Source organism: Bos indicus, chromosome 11 (genome assembly GCF_029378745.1).
Source record: "Bos indicus isolate NIAB-ARS_2022 breed Sahiwal x Tharparkar chromosome 11, NIAB-ARS_B.indTharparkar_mat_pri_1.0, whole genome shotgun sequence".
Lineage (NCBI taxonomy): Eukaryota > Metazoa > Chordata > Mammalia > Artiodactyla > Bovidae > Bos > Bos indicus.
The window spans coordinates 7268912-7292477 of record NC_091770.1 but is presented as its reverse complement, the minus strand read 5'-3'; the positions used below and the strand labels follow the sequence as shown (position 1 = coordinate 7292477).

Here is a 23566-nt window from a genome sequence, read left to right as displayed (position 1 = left end):
GCGACCCCATGGACTGTAACCTGCCAGGCTCCTCTGTCCATGGGGATTCTCCAGGCAAGAATACTGGAGGGGGTTGCCATACTGGATCTCCCCCACCCAGGGACAGAACCCAAGTCTCCTGCACTGCAGACAGATTCTTTACCTTCTAAGCCACCAGGGAAGCCCAAAAGCATTTTAAATGTCCTCTAAAGAAGAAAGACTAAGGAATTATTAATCAATGAAAACAAAACAAGAATATTGGGTGCCCGCCATCATCTCAAAAGGAGAACTTGAACATTTTCTGAAATTCTTAGAGCATAGCAAGAAGAAGTCAGTAATTGACCTGCGGGCTGCTGGCTGCCATGGGAACCAAGCATTCCCTCCTTAGGACAGGGGGTTTTCAGCATCCCACTGGCTGGATCCCAAAGCAATACAAAGGTACAAGGTGAGGACCAGAAAGGGGTGATGTTCACAAGGGGGAACAGAGTCCCGGCTCAGTTCACATCCCTGTGGATCTGATTTAAGGAATTACATTAGGCATCTGTTAGTGTCCTTGGGTAAGAGGGACAATGGGAATTAACTCTGAGCAGTTTTCTGAACATAAAGTTCAAAACATATGAACAAAGGCACGAATTTCTAAAATCAATGCTGTGAGTCCCTTCTCCATCCCCAGCAATAAAGCTACAGTACTCGAGGGTCCCATGCTATGGCAATGTGAACGTTCATGTTTAAGAGACTAGAAACTTTTCATTAACCTTAGCTCCAGAGCAGTGGAAATGCACTCTGAAACACACATACACAGACATACACGAGTATGCACCTTCCCTATTTCAATGACTCATCCCAGCATAGAATGAGCAGGAAGGTACCAGAAAATTAGAAAACAAGAAACTAGCTAACTCTTAATGTCTGAATTGAAAACTCTCCTGAACACTTGGGAACCATGATGTGGCCCTAATTTGTCCCTAAGATCCTAGTTCCCAGAGCAAGTACAGCGCTGATCCCACCCTCGCAGAAGGTCAGGTACCTGGGGCATCACCAACCTTCTGAGTTCTGTGGACTCCAACTCCCAGACACAGCTAAGCAGAGATGTACCAGGACTCTACCCCGGTTAGCACTTCACCTGTCCCCTTCACACTCAGGATCTTCCCATACCAGTTTCTGCTTTGAACATCAGGAAAGTTGACAAGTGTATCTAGATAGCTCCGTGGATGTTCTAGAACTTTTACATATGCCCAGGGTCAAAATGAGAGCTTCCCTGGTATCTCAGTGGTAAGCAATCCACCTGCCATTGCAGGAGATGCAGGTTCGATCCCTGGGCTGGGAATATGCCCTGGAGAAGGAAATGGCAACCCACTGCAGTATTCTTGCCTGGAGAATCCCCTGGACAGGGGAGCCTGGTGGGTTATGGTCCATGAGGTTGGAATAGAGTCAGACACGACTGAGTGACTAAACAACAAGGGTCAGGCTCTATTCATATATATACGTTATACACGTTAAAGGTTCTTTCACCAACCATTGCAAGGACACTGCTGGGAAACTAGATGCAAAGTCCCAGCCCTGTCATCTTTGCAGAGACCTTGTCACCAGCTGATCAGACACCTTCAATGACACGAGTCAAAGAACAGTGAGGACACTGGAGGTCATACAAATGACATGAATAGCCACCAGGAAGACGCTGCCCCTTTCGTTACTGGGTCAGACTGGATTAGTTTGGTGCTTTATTTAGGTTCCCTGGGATACAGACCATCACATGACTTCCTAATGCATGGCTTTCATTACAGTGGGTGCCACTCTCCTTGTGGAGAGAGACGAACCTCACTGCTTCTGCTACAAAAGTGGTGATAGGGGCAGAAAATAAACAGTCCATATTCAAAGCATCACCGGAATCAGACTGCAAAAGAAAACTCCAAGAAGAACTAGACCCACGTTTACAACACAAACCCTAAACATGGATAGCAGACCCCAGTAGAGAACCTGGCATGTATTAAGCTGTAAATAAATATTCGTCAAAATTAAAACCTTTAAAGGCATTCTATTACAAAGCATTTCTCACTGGCCCTCTACAAGTTATGGCCATAATATAATAGGTTTATTTTTGGAAGCTGCAAAACACCCACGCCCAACAAGTAAACTCTGTCAAAGTGACCCTCCTAATAGGCTAACATTGGACCCAAATGTAACCATTCTTCAGCTACTTGTAGAGCTTTTTGGAAACATCCTTCTGAATCAGTTAGTGAGTGACACACTAGCTAGTGGATAGTGGATAACTAACTATCCACTTTTGCTTTATAACCATACTTCTTTCAGCTCAAAGGCCAGGATGGTGTGCCTTATTCATTGAGTTTTGCTTTGAATGATGTAAAGCTATAACCTCAAATCGAATATATCACACAGAGTGAAGGTTTTCTACTACTAATGTTGTTCAAATGAATATACAGAAGCAATTGCAGAACTCCAGACTCAGCTTGGAAAACAACCTTGTTGGAGTAAGCTGACCTGGGCAACACTAAATGGTCATCAGACTCAGAAAATTCTTGGTGCCTCACCATCCGCCCCAACACTTTCTCGTCATATTTCATGAGACCCAAGAGGTCACTTGTAAGTACTGTTCCATGTCAGCACTAGATTACTTTAGTACAAATCTGGCTGACCCATACTTTCATTTCTTTGACGCAAAAAGTAAGCAAAATCTACTTTTAATTTTTTCTTAAAAGAATTCAAGAGCATCTACTTTTTTTACATAACGTGTAAAACATAGCTTAGAACACATGAATTCCACGAAATGCCATCGTGTGCATGAGTCAAATACTTACGCCATGATGCCTGAGAGATGGAACATCTCGGCCGTGATGTAGGACAAATAGCTGTACAGGAAGACGAAGAGCGGCTCGATCACGCGGATGTTGTGTGTGAAGCGCGTGGTAAACGCCGCTATAAAGCCCAGGAAGATGCCGATCAGCACCCCACCGATCCCCACGACAAAGAAGTTCGCGATGCCAGCAAACACGTCAACGGTCTCAATGGTCTTCATCTGGCAGAAAGACTTGAACAGGTTGTACAGGACCTGTGGGAGACGCAGAGGGAGGTCAGGACCTGCCAACTTCCCCATCATCCACGCAGCCCCTGCCTCCTAATAAGGGCGTATCTTCTGTGCTCCAAAGTGGACGATGAGTGGGAGCGACTGGGCATCTCTTTATCTCACATTTTAACAGTACATTTAATTGTTGTGTTTAGTTGCTAAGTCACATCCCACTCTGTGACCCCACAGACTGTAGCCCACCAGGCTCCTCTGCCCATGGAATTCTCCAGGCAAGCATACAGGAGTGGGTTGGCATTTCTTTCTCCAGGGAATATTCCTGTCCCAGGGATCAAACCCACATTTCCTGCTTTGGCAGGTGGATTCTTTATCACCAAGCCACCTGGGAAACCCGGGCATTCAATAGCTTTAAACAAAAAGTGTTGATGAAAGCGTGTCATCAGGAAATCTATTTTCAGACGTAAGAGAGAGGAGACTTCAAAATTATTTATATGACTTACTCCTAAAACATTATTTTTTAGACCCTAAAAGATTATTTTAAAAGATTTGGTCACCCTTCAACACGCCCTGCTTGTGTTCCCAATGCCCGATGAGGACTGTGTCACAGAGAAAGCCTGTGGGTGTCGGCTGTGAATTCAGTGACCTTTCAAGGCCCCCTTGGGGGGTCAGTCTGCCCATCCATAGTGGTCTCTTCCCTGAAGACATCCTCCCGCTCTGTCACTGAGGTCCTCCCTTGGTCCCTGCCTCCCTGCCCCGCCCACCCACATACCTCTTAGGAAACACAAGACCTGATCAGGTTTTCTTAAAGAGGCAGCAACCACTGCATGTGCGTGTGTGTGTGCTGTAACTTCATACACATCTGTCCTTCCGAAGTGATGGGACTACACTGGTGCTCAGTTTCTGAAAAATCTACAGTCTTTCACATAGTTTAATTAAGTATTCCGAAATAACAGGCATTCACACCTGTTTTCAAACATGTTTCTAAGGATCACTGAGCACACGGCACTGGAAACAATGCCTCACTCCTGAACATTTGTTTGTTTGTTTGTTTGTTTTTTTCCACAAAACCAGCAAGTGACATACAGACGGGCACATGCTCTGCTTCTTTTCGTTGTGATGTCTGCAGCCAGAATCTCCAAGAAAGTCAGCTGATGGGACATGGGGGCAAAGACCTTAAGGGTACAGTCCATGTGACACCTTCCCTGGGTTTCTGAGAAACTCAGAATTAAACCCACTTATCCACAGGCAGTCAAAATACCAGAGGCGATACCAGAATCCAGGTATCCCACCTCTGGGTCAGTTCTTCAATTTTAACCACGAGAATGAGGCAGAGACTCTTCTAATCAGGGTGTATCCCAGCAAATAGCCATTTCACTCTTTTCCTCCTCATTTAAGGTCCTTTATAGCCTACACTTTACAGGTTTCAGGGAACTTTTCCTCTTTCTTATGCCATCATAGGGATTTCCCTGGTGGCTCAGTGGTAAAGAATCCACCTGCCAATGCAGGAAACACAGATTCTATCCCTGATCTGGGAAGATTCCCTGGAGAAGGAAATGGCAACCCACCCCAGTATTCTTGCCTGGGAAATCCCATGGACAGAGGAGCCTGGCAGGCTATAGCTCATAGTGTTGCAAAGAGTCAGATACAACTGAGCAGCCAAGCATGCACACAAGAGAAGAAACAAGCAACTTACAAACCCAAGGACTTAAATATCCTGAAAGATTATCCTTTTCCAGGAAGGAACTGGCTTCAAGTCTTGCTGCTTCCTACTATCACCCAGAGCCTGCCACACATCAGATTTCATCCACATCAACACACCATGATTGCTTCCTGAGAGTGGATCGGAGATGCGCTGTATTTATCCATTGCTTCTAAACAACCAGGCCAGAAGCTGACGGTCACCTGCTGCCCGGGGTGAGGGACAGCTTCCCCAGGTGCCAGCTCTGCATGGACAGCCCCCCCACCCCGGGCCACTCAGGCTCTGGGGTCTGTCCCCAGGCGCCATGGCTTCCTCTGCCCTGCTGCCAGCCTGCACAAGCAAACTGCATCACTCATTTGTGCAGTGCTTCCTGGAGCCACCACAAGACTCACTTCCTTTAAATACTGCTATTCCATTTCTCGGGTTTCCCTGGTGGCTCAGATGGTAAAGAATCCGCCTGCAATGCTGCGGACCTGAGTTCAATCCCTGGGTCAGGAAGACTGGCTGGAGAAGGAAACTGCAACCCACTCCAGTATTCTTTTCTGGAGAATCCCATGGACAGAGGGGCCTGGTGGGCTACAGCCCATGGGGTTGCAAAGAATCGGACACGACTGAGCATTGTTCCATTCCCCACTCTCCAATTTAAAATCGTTGGCTGCCTGACTCTGGGAAGAAGGCTGAATATGTCTGATGCATTTCTATTTTTGTCTGCACCATGGCAGCATGTGGGATCTTAGTTCCCTAACCAGGTATCGAACTTGTGCCCCTGAATTGGAAGAGTGGGATCGTAACCACCGGACCACCAGGGAAGTCCCCACCTGATGCATTCTTTAAAAATGCATTATAACACCTGCAGTCTCGAACAGGGTCTCATTACTGCTCCACAAAGCACAGTGTAATTATGCACCCCTGCCCCTGGCTTCTCTTGGCTGAAACCCAGCCTGCAAACCAGGGGAAACTTTATCTGTCTCCCATGGCTCAGCTGAAGCTGCTGTTCCCCTCTGGCCTTTCTGGACTCCAACAGTCCTTGCAAATCGTCTTTCCCTCTGCCCTCCTGCATCGCAGGTGACCCCCCAAAGCATTCAGCATCTGGAGACGAAGCTTCCTGTGTTGTTGGTGCTGTCTCTCAAATGCTGACCTCATTTTCTCTGAGGAATGAGAACTTCCTTGTGCAAAGAACTTGTGACTTCTCCTCTTTCAATCTCATCTCCCCACCCCACCCCATCTAGACACCGATGATGTCTCCAAAGGAAGTCAGGTGCTCATTCCTAAGGATTAACTCACTGGCAACACCCTAAACTTCCCCAAGCGATTCTCCTGGCAGCCCCATCCATCACGATATTTAATGCATATTCTGTATTTCATATCCCTGTAGGTTTTCCAAAGTGTATGGCTGAGTCACGGGCTCCCCACGTTCAGTGAGCTGGCAGAAGCTCCTGTTTGATCATTCAACTTCCTCGGATGCTGGACCACGTTAGGAGAAAGTATCTTAGGTAGAGACATTACCTTGACAACGAGAGAGCTTTCCATAACCTCCTGCCTGTTGTACACTGAACCTGATACCTAGCGATCAGCACAAGATAAAATTCTTTTAGGTACAACCAGCCATAACCCCATGGTGAGTGCATTCCAGTTAAATCTTTTCATTTTACCACAAAGGAATCTATACAGAAAGGTGCTTTTGAAGCTATAATTTATATACAGTATATGTATACATATTACATATGTGGCTACAATTATGTCTCTAGCTGGTCTGTGCAAAGCTGACCTCAACTTGACAACTGTATTTTTAGAAAACTGAAAAGCCAAGAGTGCCTGTTTGCTCAATTCTGAGATGGGCTAATGTGAAAACTGGGTACTTTCAAATGTTTCTATTCATTGTTATTATTTTAAAAATACTTGTATATATTAACATTTGATATGTTCTGTTTTGAGTCATTCCTTGTGCTCAGTCATGTCCGACTCTTTGTGATCTCATGGACTGTAGCCCACCAGACTCCTCTGTCCATGGGATTTCCAAGGCAAGAACACTGGAGTGGGTTGCCATTTCCTGCCCCAGAGGATCTTCCCCACCCAGGGATTGAACCCACATCTCCTGCATTAGCAGGTGGGTTCTCTACTACTGAGCCACCTGGAAAGCCCCCAACATCTCTGCCTCAATTCTTTAAGGATACCTGACTGGGATGCAAAATTGTAATTTTGTACATCATTTTCTAATTGTTCCTAATACCTGGTTAATTCAACCTACTATTCAGCCAGCCCACCTTCTTCTCCTGTTGTGTTCACAAATCCATTCTCTATATCTGTGTGAGATCTGATTCTTTTTTTTTTATTATTTAATCAGAGGAAAACTGCTTTACAATGCTGTGATGGTTTCTACAATAGAAAAACGCAAATCAGCCACAATTACACATATATCACCTCCCTCTTCAGCCTCCCTTCCCTCCCCCAATCCCAACTCCTCTAGATCATATTAGCACATATTTATGGAATCTAGAGAACATACTTGTGGACACAGTGGAGGAAGGAAAGAGAGAAAGTAGTATAGATCTGTATCACTATCATGTGTAAAATAGAAAGCTAGTGGGAAGCTGCTGAATAACACAGGGAGCCCAGCCTGGCGCTCCATGAGGTCTGATTCTTGACACTCTCAAAGACTGGACCACTGAGGTGACTGAATGTGAAATCTCAAAAGAGAAGGGACAGCAGTGTAAAGAAGTGGCAGGTCATCCTGAAACAGACCTGATGATGCTCCCCTATTCCTAAAAGTAATGCATCAGGATACTATTATCTCTTGGTGAGGTTTTCTATACACTAAATAGACCCAAGATTGTCAACTAAAATTTCCAGTCTCCCTGGTAACAGTGTATACATCGAACATCAGTCAGCAAGGAAAACGTGATGCCTCCAGAAATTAGAATGAGTTATAAAACATCTTCCAATGTGGCACCCCACTCCAGTACTTTTGCCTAGAAAATCCCATGGACGGAGGAGCCTTGTAGGCTGCAGTCCATGGGGTCGCTAGAGTTGGACACGACTGAGCGACTTCTCTTTCACTTTTCACTTTCATGCATTGGAGAAGGAAACGGCAACCCACTCCAGTGTTCTTGCCTGGAGAATCCCAGGGACGGGAAGCCTGGTGGGCTGCCGTCTATGGGTCGCACAGAGTCGGACACGACTGAAGCGACTTAGCAACAGCATAAAACATCTTCATCATTAGGGCAGTTTCCCACTTAAAATTTAATACTGGTGAGTGAATGACTAACCACTATTAATGAATAATGGAATAAATGAAGTGGATTTTGTTACTTGAATGAGGTGACTTCACTGTCTCAAAATAGCTCTCAGCTATTCTAAAAATTATGAGATGGTTAGACAGCATCACCAACTCAATGGACATGAATTTGAGCAAACTCTGGGAGACAGTGAGACACGGGGAAGCCTGGTATGCTGCAGTCACTGGGTCAAAAGAGTCAGACATGACTTAACAACTGAACAACATTCTAAAAATGGGGTTTCCTTAACAGAAAATTATTTTTACATAATAATATCCACACAGAGTTAATGAATAGCCTTAAAGGTGATATTTTATTCAGGTCAAGGGTGTGAATACAGGTTAACAGAGAACAATGTTGGTTTCTATCCTAACTTTTATTTTGGATGTCATATTATTGTAAACTTTAACTGAATTATTAAAAAGATAGTCTCGGTTTGCTTCTGAAGCTGATCACAGTAACCTATCTTTGAAGAGCCGATGCCCCATGACCTACACACAGGATACTAAATATTGTGTGCGTGTGTGTGTGTGCGCGCGCACACGCTCAGTTGTGTCCAGCTCTTTGCGACCCCATGGACTGTAGCCCACCAGGTTCCTCTCTGTCCATGGGATTTCCCAGGCAAGAACACTGGAGTAGGTTGTCATTTCCTTTATCAGAGGATCTTGCCGACCCAGGGATCGAACCTGTGTTTCCTGCATTGCTGGCGGACTACTGGCCACTCTACCACCTGGGAAGCTCAAACATACTAGAAAAGATATTATTTAAAAGACCCTCTCTCCAACTCAGATGGAGGGACTCTTTCCAGGTACACAATAAAACTGAAGGGAACTGATTTTCTTTCCTTGTAATCTATGTGAACTTTTAAACAAATCAAGAATGCCATTTTAATGATAGGAACTAACAGAGGGGGTAAAATAACCTACTTAAGTTACTTAAATACACTTTACTTAATATTTCCCTCAATTTTCCTATCTGCAAAATGGAAAGAATACCTATTTCATAGGCTGCTATAAAAACTCTGGACACAAGATATACATTCACAAAAGGTTACTGACTATGATCCTATCACCATCTCTGCTACAGAACCCTGGCTAACAAAACAGCATCACCAACATTCACTGACTGGTTAGCATACCCAAGGTCACCTGAGTGTCCCTGACTGGTGGCGGAGCTCTGTGCAGCTGTGTGGGTGAGGAAAGAGGCTTCTTGCCTGAGCTCGGGAAGCAGGTCAATTCTGCTCACATTAAGCTCATAAGAGCCTCTGACTCTAATTATGTATCAATTAGTGAGAATTAAAAACAATTTGCATTTTCTGAATTAATACCCACCCACGGAAAAATGAGGACCCAAAGTCTGCCAGCTGAGTAGGAAAAGGAAATGAGTTGGGTAATAAAAACTTTGCTTCAAATCAGGAAATAAAAAACACAGCATCCACAGATGGAGAGCGGCATTCAGAGGGCTTGACCATTTCACTTGTACAACACATGTCACAGGCTTCTCTGGTGGCTCAGATGGTAAAGAATCTTCCTGTGATGCAGGAGACCCAGGTTCAGCCCTTGGGTCGGGAAGATCCCCTAGAGAAGAGAATGGCTACCCACTCTTGAGTCCTTTGAATTATGATCAAAGACCATTGTTGCTGAAACTTCCAGTGAGAAACCCCAGTATACACAGCTCATAGTCATGGTGAAGCTCCTCTGGCAGCAGCGAAGCTGTGCAAACAGGATGAGCCACACAGCTGGTGTGATCCAGGCAAATGAAGATGAGGTGCCTTTATATAATCACAAATAAATCGTTGTTGTTGCTATTGTTGTTTAGTCACTCAGTCGTGTCCAACTCTTTGAGACCCCATGGACTGTAGCCCACCAGGATCCTCCTGGTGGGAGGATTCATGGGATTCTCCAGGCAAGAGTACTGGAGTGGGTTGCCATTCCCTTCTCCAGAGGATCTTCCTGACCCAGGGATCAAACCTGTGTCTCCTGCATTGGCAGGCAAATTCTTTACCACTGAGCCACCCGGGGAAGTCCATGAATAAATAACAAATAATAAAGGTATTGAGAATTTTAAGACAGTGAGAACAGAGTCTGGAACCAAGCAAGGGGCCCTTCCCAGCACTAGGGCTGGGGACCATTCAGATGCCCACTCTGTGCACAGGACCAGTAGGTGGGGCCCCTGCCTGGTGGAGCGACACTGCAGGAGCTTGTTACTCACCACTGTCACGGCATCGTTCAGCAGGGACTCTCCAAAGACCAGGATGTAGAGCTGCTCGTTGACGTGGATGTTCTCAAAGACGGCAAGCACGGCCACAGGGTCCACAGCCGAGATTAAGCTGCCGAAGAGGAGATTCTGGAGCAAAGTGATGTCACTCAGGCCAAAGGCTTCGATCTGGCAGATCCCAAACAGCGACACCCCAATGCCAATGGAATTCCAGAGTGTGCCGACCACAGCGTACCAGAAGATGGTGCCAATGTTCTCAAAGAACGGGCGGGTGGGCATGAAATAGCCCGCGTCCAGCACGATGGGTGGGAGGAGGTACAAGAAAAACACATCAGTCTTCATGGCCGGGGGGGACTTCTCATCCACTCCAAAGATAATCCCCCCTAGCAGAAGTCCCACCATGATGAGCAGGCAGCTCTCAGGCACTATGGTAGGAAGCTTGTGATACAGATGGAATCCTGTTCAGGAAAACACAGGGACAAAATTTGGGTTATATAGGAATTATGGGGACTTCCCAGGTGGCACAGTGGTAAAGAATCTGCCTGCCAATGCAAGAGACTCAGGAGACGCAGGTTTGATCCCTGGGTTGGGAAGATCCCCTGGAGAAGGAAATGGCAACTCACTCCAGTATTGTTGCCTGGGAAATCCCATGGACAAAGGAGTCTGGTGGGCCATAGGGTCACAAAAGTATCCCTATGTAGGTATCTTAATTCACATAGCAATCAAATATACATTTCTTAAAATAAAATTGCAATATGCAACAGAAACAGTGAGAAAATACCATTTTGATCAGACACATCAACAAGCTGCTATTACTGCATGATAATTCTAATGGACAAAGAGCAAATAAGAGAATTTAACTCTAAAAATAAATAGTATCAGTGTAGACCTAGTGAGGACCAGGGACTCCCATGGCCATGCAGCAGTGATGAGCAGACCCTCAGTGGGCAATGGAAACGAAGTGGGGAACTTGAAAATCTACGCCTACCTGGCAGTAATGATAAGGTAGCCCTTCCCCATCATACCCCAACCAGAGTGGTGCCATAAGAAGCCACCTAAAACAGAAGGTATAAATAAGACCTTTGGTCTCATAATACCCCAAATGCCTGTGTTCCAACAGGAAGTCATTCATCATACCAGGAACCAAGAAGATGGCAAGCTGAATAATAATAATTTTTAAAAAGATACCATCATAATGGCAGAGATGTTAGATTCATCTGACAGAAACGTTAATACTGCCATGATAAAAATGTTGCATGAGTAATGACAATTACACCGGAAACAAATTTAAAAAATGGGAAGCCTGAGAAAAGAAATTTTAAACTTGAGTAGGGAAATACATGATACAAAGAAAAACCCTATGGAGATTTTAGAATTGAAGAATATAACAATTGAAGTCTTTAAAAATTAAATTGTATTGGCTCAAAAGCAGATTATTAATAAACTGGAAGTATGAATTAGTAAACAGAAAAGAATTAATAAACTAGAAGATCAAATGAGAGAAATTAACCAATCTGAATGACAGTGAGAAAACAGACTTCTTTTTTTTTTTTAACGTGAGAGACCTGAAAATCTGTAGCAAAAGACTCAACATTCATGTCATTAGAGTTTCAGAAAGAGAAAAGGAAAAGGGTGGAAGTGGAAAACTACTCAAGAAATAACGGCTAAAACCTTCCAAAATTTGGCCCAAAATACGTGTGCTTAGTCGCCCAGTCGTGTCTGACTCTTTGTGACCCCGTGGACTGGAGCCCACTAGGCTCCTCTGTCCATGGGGATTTTCCCGGCAAGGATATTGGAGTGGGTTGCCATGCCCTCCTCCAGGGGATCTTCCCAACCAAGGGATCCAACCCAGGTCTCCAACATTGCGGGCAGCCACCAGGGAACCCAGGGCATAAAATATAAACCTACAGAATCAAGAAGATGAGTGAGACCCATACAGGAGAAACCCAAAGAAACCCACTTCCAGAGAAAGTATACTCAAACTTCTGAAAATACAGAAGAAAAAAAATCTTGATAGTAGATAGTGAAAGGACACCTTACCTATGGGTGAGAAAACAGAATTTGAGCAGATTTCTCTTCGAAAATTGTTAAGGCACAGTGTTAAAAAAATAAATGCCAACCCACAATTCTATATCCAGTGAGACCACCCTTTGGTAATGAAAAAGAAATCAAAACATTCTCATTTGAAGAAAAACTAAGAAAAATGTGTTGCCAGCAGACCTGCCCTAAAATAATGGCTAAAGGAAATCCTCAAAATGGAAAGCAATGGAATTTTGGAACATCAAGGATTAAGAAAACAGAGGGAAAGAGTGAAAATACAAGCAAATTCAATACGTTTTCTTTCTCCCCTTGAATTTTCTAAATTCAGCTTGGCCACTGAAGCCAAAATTACAACACTGTCTGATGTGGTTCTCAATGTATATAGAGAAAATGTTTAAGACGACTATAAGTGGGGAAAGTAAAAAAAAAAAAAAAATTCGGGAGAAAGGTTTCTACACTCACAGGGGTAAGTGATAACAACAGTAAGCTGTTATTAGCTATATGTATCTACACTTTGTAAATATACATATATATGTATATATATCAATATATGATATAATACTTGGAGGAATCACTAAAAAAAAAAAAAAGCTATACAAAGCTCAAAAACACTATCAATAGATGGAAATGGAGTTACAAAAAGTGTTCAAGTAACCCACAGGAAGACAGAAAAAGAAAACAGAGAGATGAAGAGCAGAGAGTAAACAGAGAGGAAAAAAAAAAGTGGCAGATTTTTAAAATCTCAAACAGCACAGACACACCAATAGTTACCAAAAAATGTAGGTTATCTAAATGCATCAATTAAAAGACAGCTGTGAGCAGAATATAATAAAAAGCATGACCTAACCATATGTTGTCTTTAAAAAACTTTTACTCCATATGCAGTGGGGTAGGCAGGTTGAAAATTAAAGAATGGAAAGAGTTACATCATTACGTGTTAGTCGTATAGTCAGTCATTCAGGGTTAGTTGTATACAGCTCTTTGCTGTATGGGCTGTAGCCCACCAGGCTCTTCTGTCCATGGGATTCTCCAGGCGAGAATGCTGGAGTGGGTTGCCATCTTCTTCTCCAGGGGCTCTTCCCGACCCAGGGACTAAACCAGGTCCCCTGCATGGCAGGCAGATTCTTTACAGTATAAGCCACCAGGGAATACGTCATAAAAATATTAATCAAAAGATCAAAAGAAAATGGGATTGGCTAATATCCAATAAAGTAAGCTTCAGAGCAAAGAAATTTCCCAGAGACAGGGAGGGACATTGGATAATTATAAAATGGGTCAATCTACCAAGAAAACATGGCAAGTCGAAATGCATATGCACCAAACAACAGAACTATAAAACATACGAGACAAAAACTGATGGAATTGAAAGGAGAATTAATAACTTCAATACTTCCTCTCTCAATAATTGCTAGATCAACAGCCAACAGGATCTAATCCTATAGAACAGAGGTCCCCAACCTCTGGGATCTAATGCCTGATGATCTGAGGTGGAGCTGATGTAACAACACTAGAAATAAAATGCATAATAAATGTGCATTGAATCACCCCAAAACCATCCCCCCGTCCTCAGTCCATGGAAAAATTGTCTTCCAGGAAATTGGTCCCTAGTGCCAAAAGATTTTAGACCACTGCTACAGAAGACCAACCAACAAAAGCAGATAGATACACATTCTTTCCAAGAATCCACAGAGGATATACCAAGACAGAACATTTCCTGGGACATAAATGTCAAAAAAATTAAATTTAAAAGAACTGAAATAATATAGAATATATTCTTTGATCACAATGGAGTCAAAATGGAAATCAGTAAAATATGGAAAATTAAAAAAATCTCTAAACTTGGAGACCTAACAACTCACTTCTAATTAATCTATGGGTCTCACACCCACCAAGATGGCTATAATCAAAAAGACAGAAAATAACAAATGTTTTTGTGGGTGTGGAGAAATCAGAACCCTTATACGACAGTGAGAATATGAGTTGTGCAGCCATTTTGGAAAATAGTCTGGAAGTTCCTCAAAAAGATAAACAAAGACATCATTTGACCTAGAAAATTCACCCCTAAGTATGTAAGAATGAGATGGTTAGACAGCATCACCCACTCACTGGACATGAATTTGAGCAAACTCAGGGAGATAGCTGAGTACAGAGAAGCCTGGCGTGCAACAGTCCATGGGGTTGGGTTGCAAAGAGCTGGACACAACTTAGCAACTGAACAACAATCACTTTCCTACTTCCAACTTTTCTGTCTTCTTTAACCTTTAACTTTTCTCTTTTATTTCCCAGTGGAATGCACGGCCCACTGGTTTATATCTGATTACACTAAAGGTTTATTTGCACCTGTCTCAATTTTGTTAAGGTTGTATGAAAGTGAAAATGAAGTTGCTCAGTCGTGTCCGACTCTTTGCAACCTCATGGACTGTAGCCGACTAGGCTCCTCTGTCCGTGGGATTTTCCAGGCAAGAATACTGGAGTGGGTTGCCATTTCCTTCTCCTACACTGTAAAAGTAATATCTTTACTGTCTCCAAACACAAAAGAGCAAATACTGCATGATTCAACTGATATTGACTACATTAAACAGTCGATTTCATGGAGACAGAAAGCAGAATAGAGGTTACCCAAGGCTGGGAGGAGAGAGGCGAGGACTCATTGGTTGACATGCAGAGTTTCTGCTTGAGAAGATGCAAAAGTTCTGGAAGTGTGATGGTGGCACAAAATCGTGAATGTACTTGATGTCGCCAAATTGTAACTTAAAAGGTCTAATGGTCAACCAAGTGTCAGAGGCATAAGAAGGACGTGCTGGCCTCTCGATGGCCACCCCAGCACTGTTTGTATGCACAGGGTCCTTATTCAAAGGGTAAAACATGAAAATGTCTCACACACAAATTCCATAACAACTTCCCATTTTCATCAATGGTAAGAGTATGTCACCATCTGTACTGACTTATTTCTCTCTTTGTAACATGATCCCACTCTGAGAATGGCACTCATTTTGATTATTATTACGTTGAATCAATGCAAAGAAATAGAGGAAAACAACAGAATGGGAAAGATTAGAGATCTCTTCAAGAAAATTAGAGATATCAAGGGAACATTTCATGCAAAGATGGGCTCGATAAAGGACAGAAATGGTATGGACCTAACAGAAGCAGAAGATATTAAGAAGAGGTGGCAAGAACACACAGAAGAACTGTGCAAAAAAGATCTTCACGACCCAGATAATCACGATGGTATGATCGCTCACCTAGAGCCAGACATCCTGGAATGTGAAGTCAAGTGGGCCTCAGAAAGCATCACTAAGAACAAAGCTACCACTAGCTACCAACTGGTGATGGAATTCCAGTTGAACTATTTCAAATCCTGAAAGATGATGCTGTGAAAGTGCTGTACTCAATATGCCAGCAAATTTGGAAAACTCAGCAGTGGCCACAGGACTGGAAAAGGTCAGTTTTCATTCCAATCCCAAAGAAAGGCAATGCCAAAGAATGCTCAAACTACCGCACAATTGCACTCATCTCACATGCTAGTAAAGTAATGCTCAACATTCTCCAAGCCAGGCTTCTCCAGCAATACGTGAACCATGAACTTCGATGTTCAAGCTCATTTTAGAGAAGGCGGAGGAACCAGAGATCAAATTGCCAACATCCGCTGGATCATGGAAAAAGCAAGAGAGTTCCAGAAAAACATCTATTTCTGCTTTATTGACTACGCCAAAGCCTTTGACTGTGTGGATCACAATAAACTGTGGAAAATTCTGAAAGAGATGGGAATACCAGACCTGCCTCTTGAGAAACCTATATGTAGGTCAGGAAGCAACAGTTAGAACTAGACATGGAACAACAGACTGGTTCCAAATAGGAAAAGGAGTACATCAAGGCTGTGTATTGTCACCCTGCTTATTTAACTTATATGCAGAGTACATCATGAGAAATGCTGGGCTGGAAGAAGCACAAGCTGGAATCAAGATTGCCGGGAGAAATATCAATAACCTCAGATATGCAGATGACACCACCCTTATGGCAGAAAGTGAAGAGAAACTAAAAAGCCTCTTGATGAAAGAGACAGCAAAAGAGACACTGATGTATAGAACAGTCTTATGGACTCTGTGGGAGAGGGAGAGGGTGGGAAGATTTGGGAGAATGGCATTGAAACATGTAAAATACCATGTATGAAACGAGTTGCCAGTCCAGGTTCGATGCACGATACTGGATGCTTGGGGCTAGTGCACTGGGACGACCCAGAGGGATGGTATGCGGAGGGAGGAGGGAGGAGGGTTCAGGATGGGGAACACATGTATACCTGTGGCGGATTCATTTTGATATTTGGCAAAACTAATACAATTATGTAAAGTTTAAAAATAAAATAAAATTTAAAAAAAAAAAGAAAGTGAAAGAGGAGAGTGAAAAAGTTGGCTTAAAGCTCAACATTCAGAAAACTAAGATCATGGCATCTGGTCCCATCACTTCATGGGAAATAGATGGGGAAACAGTGGAAACAGTGTCAGACTATATTTTTGGGGGCTCCAAAATCACTGCAGATGGTGACTGCAGCCATGAAATTAAAAGACACTTATTCCTTGGAAGAAAAGTTATGACCAACCTAGATAGCATATTCAAAAGCAGAGACATTACTTTGCCAACAAAGGTCCGTCTAGTCAAGGCTATGGTTTTTCCAGTGGTCATGTATGGATGTGAAAGTTGGACTGTGAAGAAAGCTGAGCACCGAAGAATTGATGCTTTTGAACTGTGGTGTTGGAGAAGACTCTTGAGAGTCCCTTGGACTGCAAGGAGATCCAACCAGTCCATTCTGAAGGAGATCAGCCCTGGGATTTCTTTGGAAGGAATGATGGTAAAGCTGAAACTCCAGTACTTGGGCCACCTCATGCAAAGAGTTGACTCATTGGAAAAGACTCTGATGCTGGGAGGGATTGGGGGCAGGAGGAAAGGGGGACGACAGAGGATGAGATGGCTGGATGGCATCGCTGACTCGATGGACCTGAGTTTGAGTGAATTCCGGGAGCTGGTGATGGACAGGGAGGCCTGGCGTGCTGCGATTCATGGGGTTGCAAAGAATCAGACACGACTGAGCGACTGAACTGACTGACCGACTGACTGAAGTTGAATACACAACAAATTCCAAGTAACCCTAACTGTCCCAGACAATAGACAAAACTTCATGTAACATGAAAAAGTCTGGACCAGAGGTTGCAAACTGACAGGCCATGGGCTATCATGGCCTTCAGGGCTATTTTGTTTTGTTCATCTGATGTTCTAAAATATTGAGCTAATATCTGGAAATTGAGTTTGCAGGTAGAAATTCTCTTGTCTGGTTTATCCTGGAAAATCAGCAGACTGGGCCCTCTGTCCCTCACCCATATCAATGTGTTCAGGGGGACAACTAGCTTTAGCCAAGGCAAGTAGTGGCCCTCCAGCTCACCTGCCAGCTTCCCCCATCCCTGCCTCCCTACTCACATCTCACCAGTGCCCTCCCTACTCATGCACCACTAGGGCCACCCTGTCTGCCACCTGTCAACAGCTCAATTCCAAAAGTCAGTCTTAAGACGCAACTAAGACTGTAATGAAGATGAGGTTGGGAGGGGCCAGGGGAAACTTTTATTCTATTTCTCCTCACTGTTCTTTTTAGCCATGGGTGCAGGCTCAGTTGCTCACACATGTCTGACTTTTGCAACTGCATAGACTGTAGGCCGCCAGGCTCCTCTGCCCACAGGACTGCCCAGGCAAGAATACTGGAGTGCATTGTCATTCCCTCCTCCAGGGGATCTTCCTGACCCAGGGACTGAACCCATGTCTTCTGCTTGGCAGGCAGATTCTTTACCACTGAGCCATATGGGAAGCCCATATGTATGTATATATAAAGACTATTATTTCTCTGGATTTCAAGAAAAATCACAAATTGAAAACAATAACAAGCTATTCCTTCAAATGACAGAGTTCTTCGGCCCCAACCTTGGAGGTGCCTGGGAGGAACCAGGCTCTGACCAGGGCTAGGGTGGCCAGGAAGATGCTCCTGGAACTGGATCCCTTGGATCACAGGTCCTGGGGGTGCGGGGCTAGCAGACACACCCAGGGCCGGGGGGGGGGGCGGCCACGCTTCTGCTGCCCCAATCAGTCCAGGGCAGGCAGGTCACAAGGGAAGTTCTCTGGGCTGCTAAAGTGGCTAAACCATGGTGGTGAACTCAGGAACCACAGGGCAAAATAAATAGTCCACTGATACAGCCCCCTCATTCTGTGCCTTGTGGTATTTCTAGAACCCTCTAGAATCTCTTTAAAATCTATTCCAATGAAGGGACAAGCTTGGGCCACATCTGCTAGAGGGCTACCTCTGTAGTCCAAGGGGGTCACTCTTTGTCCAGGAATTGTCCAAGAGACTGACATGAAAGAGACAGCTAATAGAGTCTATGTAAAGTACACATTTTATATAATGATCTTGTCAAAAGCAAATTGATCTCTTCCTTTCCAAGATAAGAATTGTCCTTGAAGTTGGAGGAAAGAGAAGACAGTAAAGAAATGGTAAATAGATAAACAAATACACACACACTGTACTTTTCTATAATCCTATTTCTCATTTCTCACTTAGAGTTATTCATGGTTTTGAATTTTATATTCAATTGTTTACCACTAACTAGTTTTCAAAAAACCGAAACCAATTATGTACTTGAAAGCCTTGATTACTTCCTGCCAAGGAAGTAGATTACTTAGAATGCCCTGGTAATGGGTCACATTCTCCTTTTTGAAGCTACAGCTGGGAGGGGACAGGGGGATGGGTCCCAAGGATGTTCAGTTCTTGCTATCAGCACACTCAGGGTCTAGGACAGCCAACAGAGGAACAATGTGAGGCTTGTATCATATCAATTCGGCAAAATACTCTGTGAGCAAAATGCAGTCGAGGTGGAAGACACAGCCCGCACCATGCAGACAGCCTGGAGACGACCACCCCACAGCCCACTTGGCTTCCCTGGTGGCTCAGCAGTAAAGAATCCACCTGCCGATGCAGGAGACACGGATTCGATCCCTGAGGTGGGAAGAGTCCCTGGAGAGGGAATGGCTACCCACTCCAGTATTCTTGCCTGGAGAATCCCATGGACAGAGAAGCCTGGCAGGCTGAAGTCCAGAGTCTCCAAGAGTTGGACACGACTGAAGGGACTGAGTACACAGAGCCCACCAAGGCAGCAGCTCTGCCCCAGGAAATAAGTGACACTGGACAAAGTATTTCTGCAGATGCAATGCCCTGGGATGAAATACATGCCTCCCAACACCAAGTAAACTGATCCAGGGGCTTTCTAACACAGCCAGGTAGGAAACAGGATCCCTGATGGCAAAACGCTGAGTGTGAGCCCTGGCCACACTGAGTATTCTTATTTAGACAAGTCTTCAGGTTATGTTTCATGTGAACCGCAGCACTAAGTCATCACAGAACGTGCTCTGCATTCATTCTGCCTGCCCACTTACACTGTATGGCTATGAAGCAGATCCCAAAGCCCTTATTCTATGCTGGGCATTTTTTTTTAATATTTATTTACCGGACTGTGCCAGGTCTTAGTCATGGTATATAGGTTCCTCAGTTACCGCATGCGGGATCTAGTTCCCCAACCAGGATTGAACCTGGGCCCCCTGCATTGGGAACACAGGGTCTTAGCCACTGGACCACCAGGCAAGTCCCTCCACATCTTTAATTTTACTGAGTTTCATCTCCTTGTGACTCTGGACCCTCATTTTTCTCTTTTCCTTTTTCTTCATTTTCCATTTTAGTGATAGAAGGGGGATGATCAAGAAAGGATCAGGTCTGAACAAATCATTCTGATGGTAAAGACTTTCCAGTGTGCAGTGATTGTGTAGGGGGAATTTCAGAATTCAGGGACTTAGTAAGTTCTGGTGACTGTTTACAGAACAGACCCTTTGCAGAGCCTGCTAGACCGGAGCACAGAGGGAGGAAGCTCTGGGCTGGGGGAGAGGTGATAAGATTCTGTAACCTAGATTCAAAACTGTCCGTGCAGGCCAACAGCTGAAAGCAATTTTTATTTTAACCCCCGTGGGTTAGATGTTAAATCCTGGCATTTGTCTTTCAGCCCATGTGTTAGTAAATGATTGATGCTGCTTTTGGGTTTTGCCGTTTGCCCACTGTCATTGTTAAGCTCTACGAGGCTATTCAGGAAGCCTACCCCACCCACCCAACCACCTTGTGCCCGGGTTTTATTTTCTGTTTGGTTTTTAATCCTTGAAGAGCCCGCCTTCTAAATAAACTGACCACTTGCTTAAAATAAGTAGATCAAAAGGTAGGAAAGGAATCCACAATTGCCAGTAATTGCTCCCTGATTTCATTTTTCAATCAAGTGGTTGCTCGTATTCAATCACCAGTGATTTGCATGGTGGGGACCTATGGGTACACTGGAGCCTTGGGCTAAACTAAGAGACTTCCCTATTTGGTAAATTACACTATTTTCCAAACCATCTAGAATCATAGCACATTCATCTACTTTGCCTCCTCTCTGGCTTCGGATTTTTACCAGCTCTTTGCACAACCAAGTGCCATACCATTTGCCTTTCATTGCAAAGACCGCCAGGGTTTCAAGGAACATCAAGACGTTTGCATCTTAAGGATCCTTATGTAGAGTCTTACCGCTCCACCTTCTTCATATATTATGTTTCATCAAAATAGCAGTCCAACCTACTAACACACTGAGAGGGGAAATGGAAGACTGGAGTCCTGCCAGTGATGCACTTTCGTCCACAGATTTAGAATTAGCAACAACTCCCCTGGTGTCAGGGACTTCAAAACTCAGAAGTGAAAACAGCAAGATCAAATGAAAAAAAAACAGCAAACAAACAAAATCGCTGGGGAGTGAGTGAGGTCATTCAATACATACATTAACTATCCAATCAACCAGTCCTTTCGGCAAAACCAGTAGCACTCTTGAGACAGGTTAAGAATAAGATAAAACACAATAAAGACTTCCAGGAAAAGCAACATGGATGATAGATGTGAAACAACTGAAAATATAAAACAATGTAGACATCCTAAGTTTTATCTCTGAACACACCAAGCTCCACAGAGGTAGACAAACACAAAGATACATGGTTTCCATCTCAGGAGACTGTACCCTGAGGAGGGAAGGACACTGAGTCCAGCCTAGCCAATAAACAGCCATCTGTCAGATAGTGACACAGAGCTCTGCAGAAACTCAGCCGGGGCCACAGGGCGCAGAGGGACTGGGGCTGGAGCTTGCGTGCAGGCGTATGTGTTTTCTAATTCCCTGAAAAACATAAGCTCAAGCTAGAGGCAGCATCCTCCCTGCCTTCCAGATAGTTCACCAGAGAAGTCTCAAAGAAGGATGCTCATTCTCCCAAGTGAGAACAGCTGGTACCAACGGTATCCTTCCCCATCCAGCACAATGGAAACTCCAGTCAGATAGGAAAGAGGGGGCTGGGCTGGGATTTCTCATCGTTCCTCCTCCTCACCATTTTAGTGTTTTCTTAGAGAAAATGTACACTCAGCCAATATGCGATTCTGCCTGAGGATGCTGGTGATAGAGAGGGTCGTGTGCACGCTAAGTCATTTCAGTTGTGTCCACCCCTTTGTGACCACATGAACTGTAGCCCGCCAGGCTCCTCTCCATCTGTGGAATTCTCCAGGCAAAAATACTGGAGTGGGTTGCCATGCCCTCCTCCAAGGGATCTTCCCAACCCAGGGATCGAACTCACATCTCTTTATATCTCCTGCATTGGCAGGCAGGTTCTTTACCATTAGCACCACCTAGGAAGCTGAGAGAGGGTCGGTGGGTGGTTTTAAAATTGCAGTAATGACTCTGAGTAGCACTTTGTTTTAAAACTCTTTCCCATCCAGATTTCTAAAGGAATACTATTTGTATTTGTACAAATAGTATTCCTTTAGAAAGGGACTTGAAAATACGCTGAAAAAACATGTTTCCCCTGCCCGTGTGTGAGCAGACTTGTCTAGGGACCTTGATGACACTGTAGACCCAAAAGCTCAGGGGGTGTCAGGAGGAGGGTAGGGAAGACAGGCTGCTGATGCAGAGAAGGGCTCACCTGACCCCTGACCCTGGGCGTTGGGTTTCAAGACAGGAACCTGGGATAAAATAAAGAATTTTCTCTTTCCTTGCAAATTAGCTTACAAAAGCAGCATGATGGTTTTTTAAGGATAGGCAACATTGGACATTGAAATACACACAATTTAGAGAGAAACCTACACATAACACCAGCACCTGGAGACAGGAATGTCTAGGCAATCTGACAACTGGCTACAGAACCACTGGACAGAGAGACCTCTATGGCGTAACACTGAGGCTCCAGAGAAGGAAACAGGGCGTCTGCTCTCATACAAAGGCCAACCACATCTCAAGGTCTCTCAGGGAGCAAGTTTTCTTAAGTGGATAAACTCTGTCTCAACAAACCAATCAGGAAGCTACAGTAAGTCTCCTACATACGAACTGTCAAGTTGTGAACTTCCAAAGATGTGAACGTACGTATGGTCCCAGCAAGGAACCAGAAGCTGTGCCATTAACGTCAGGCATGAGTGAAACTGCAGCTCGCCCTCCGTCTCCTGTTGCTGACGATCCTTCAGCTCTACCATCTCCCACCTCCTCCAGTCAGTGACTCTTCTTGCCTGTTCTCTCGATGCCAGCCTCTGGATGCCAGGTATCAGGCTGTTACAATGGTACTTTTCAAGGTACTGTACTGTAAGATTAAAAATGATTTATTTTTTGTGTTTGTTTTTTTATGTATTATTTGTGCAAAAAGCATTTATAAAGCTGTGGCAGTACAGTACTGTATAGTCGATTGTATTAGTTGGGTGCCTAGGCTAACTTTCTTGGAGAGAACAAACTGGGCTTATGAACGCTCTCTCAGAATGGAACTTGTTTGTATGCAGGGGACTTACTGTACTGTCATTATCTACAGATGAAATAACTGAAGTTAGAGAGGTTCATTAACTCACCCCTAAATCCACAGCTAGTAAGTGGGTGCACTCAGGTTTGGGGCAACAGAGCCTAAGGCACCACTCTGAGCTGGTGCAATAATAGCAGATGCATTGTAAGTGGGGTGACTGAGCGAACCACCATACAAACTAGTATATTTGAGAAGGAAAGGGCACAGAATTAAGACATGCGCTAGGGCAACAAACAAACCACGGACAGTTCAGGACGGATGATTCCCTTCAGGACCACGTGATTAAAGTGAGCAGAAACAAAAGCATCTCTAAATATTAGTTATTTAAACAACGATTGTTTATTGAGTACCTACTATGAGCCAGACATTGTTCTAGACAGGGAGTCAGTAAGT

General features: G+C 44.2%; 1 protein-coding gene across 1 annotated transcript in view; it reads right to left on the bottom strand.

The window, feature by feature from the left end:
* SLC9A2 (solute carrier family 9 member A2) overlaps positions 1 to 23566 on the bottom strand; it is a 91286-nt gene that overhangs the window by 52097 nt on the left and 15623 nt on the right. The window contains exons 2-3 of the mRNA XM_019969840.2: positions 10205 to 10668; positions 2796 to 3046 (exon numbers count right to left, since the gene is read on the bottom strand). Of these exons, the coding sequence (XP_019825399.2) occupies positions 2796 to 3046; positions 10205 to 10668 (715 nt within the window). The remainder of the gene's footprint in view (positions 1 to 2795; positions 3047 to 10204; positions 10669 to 23566) is intronic.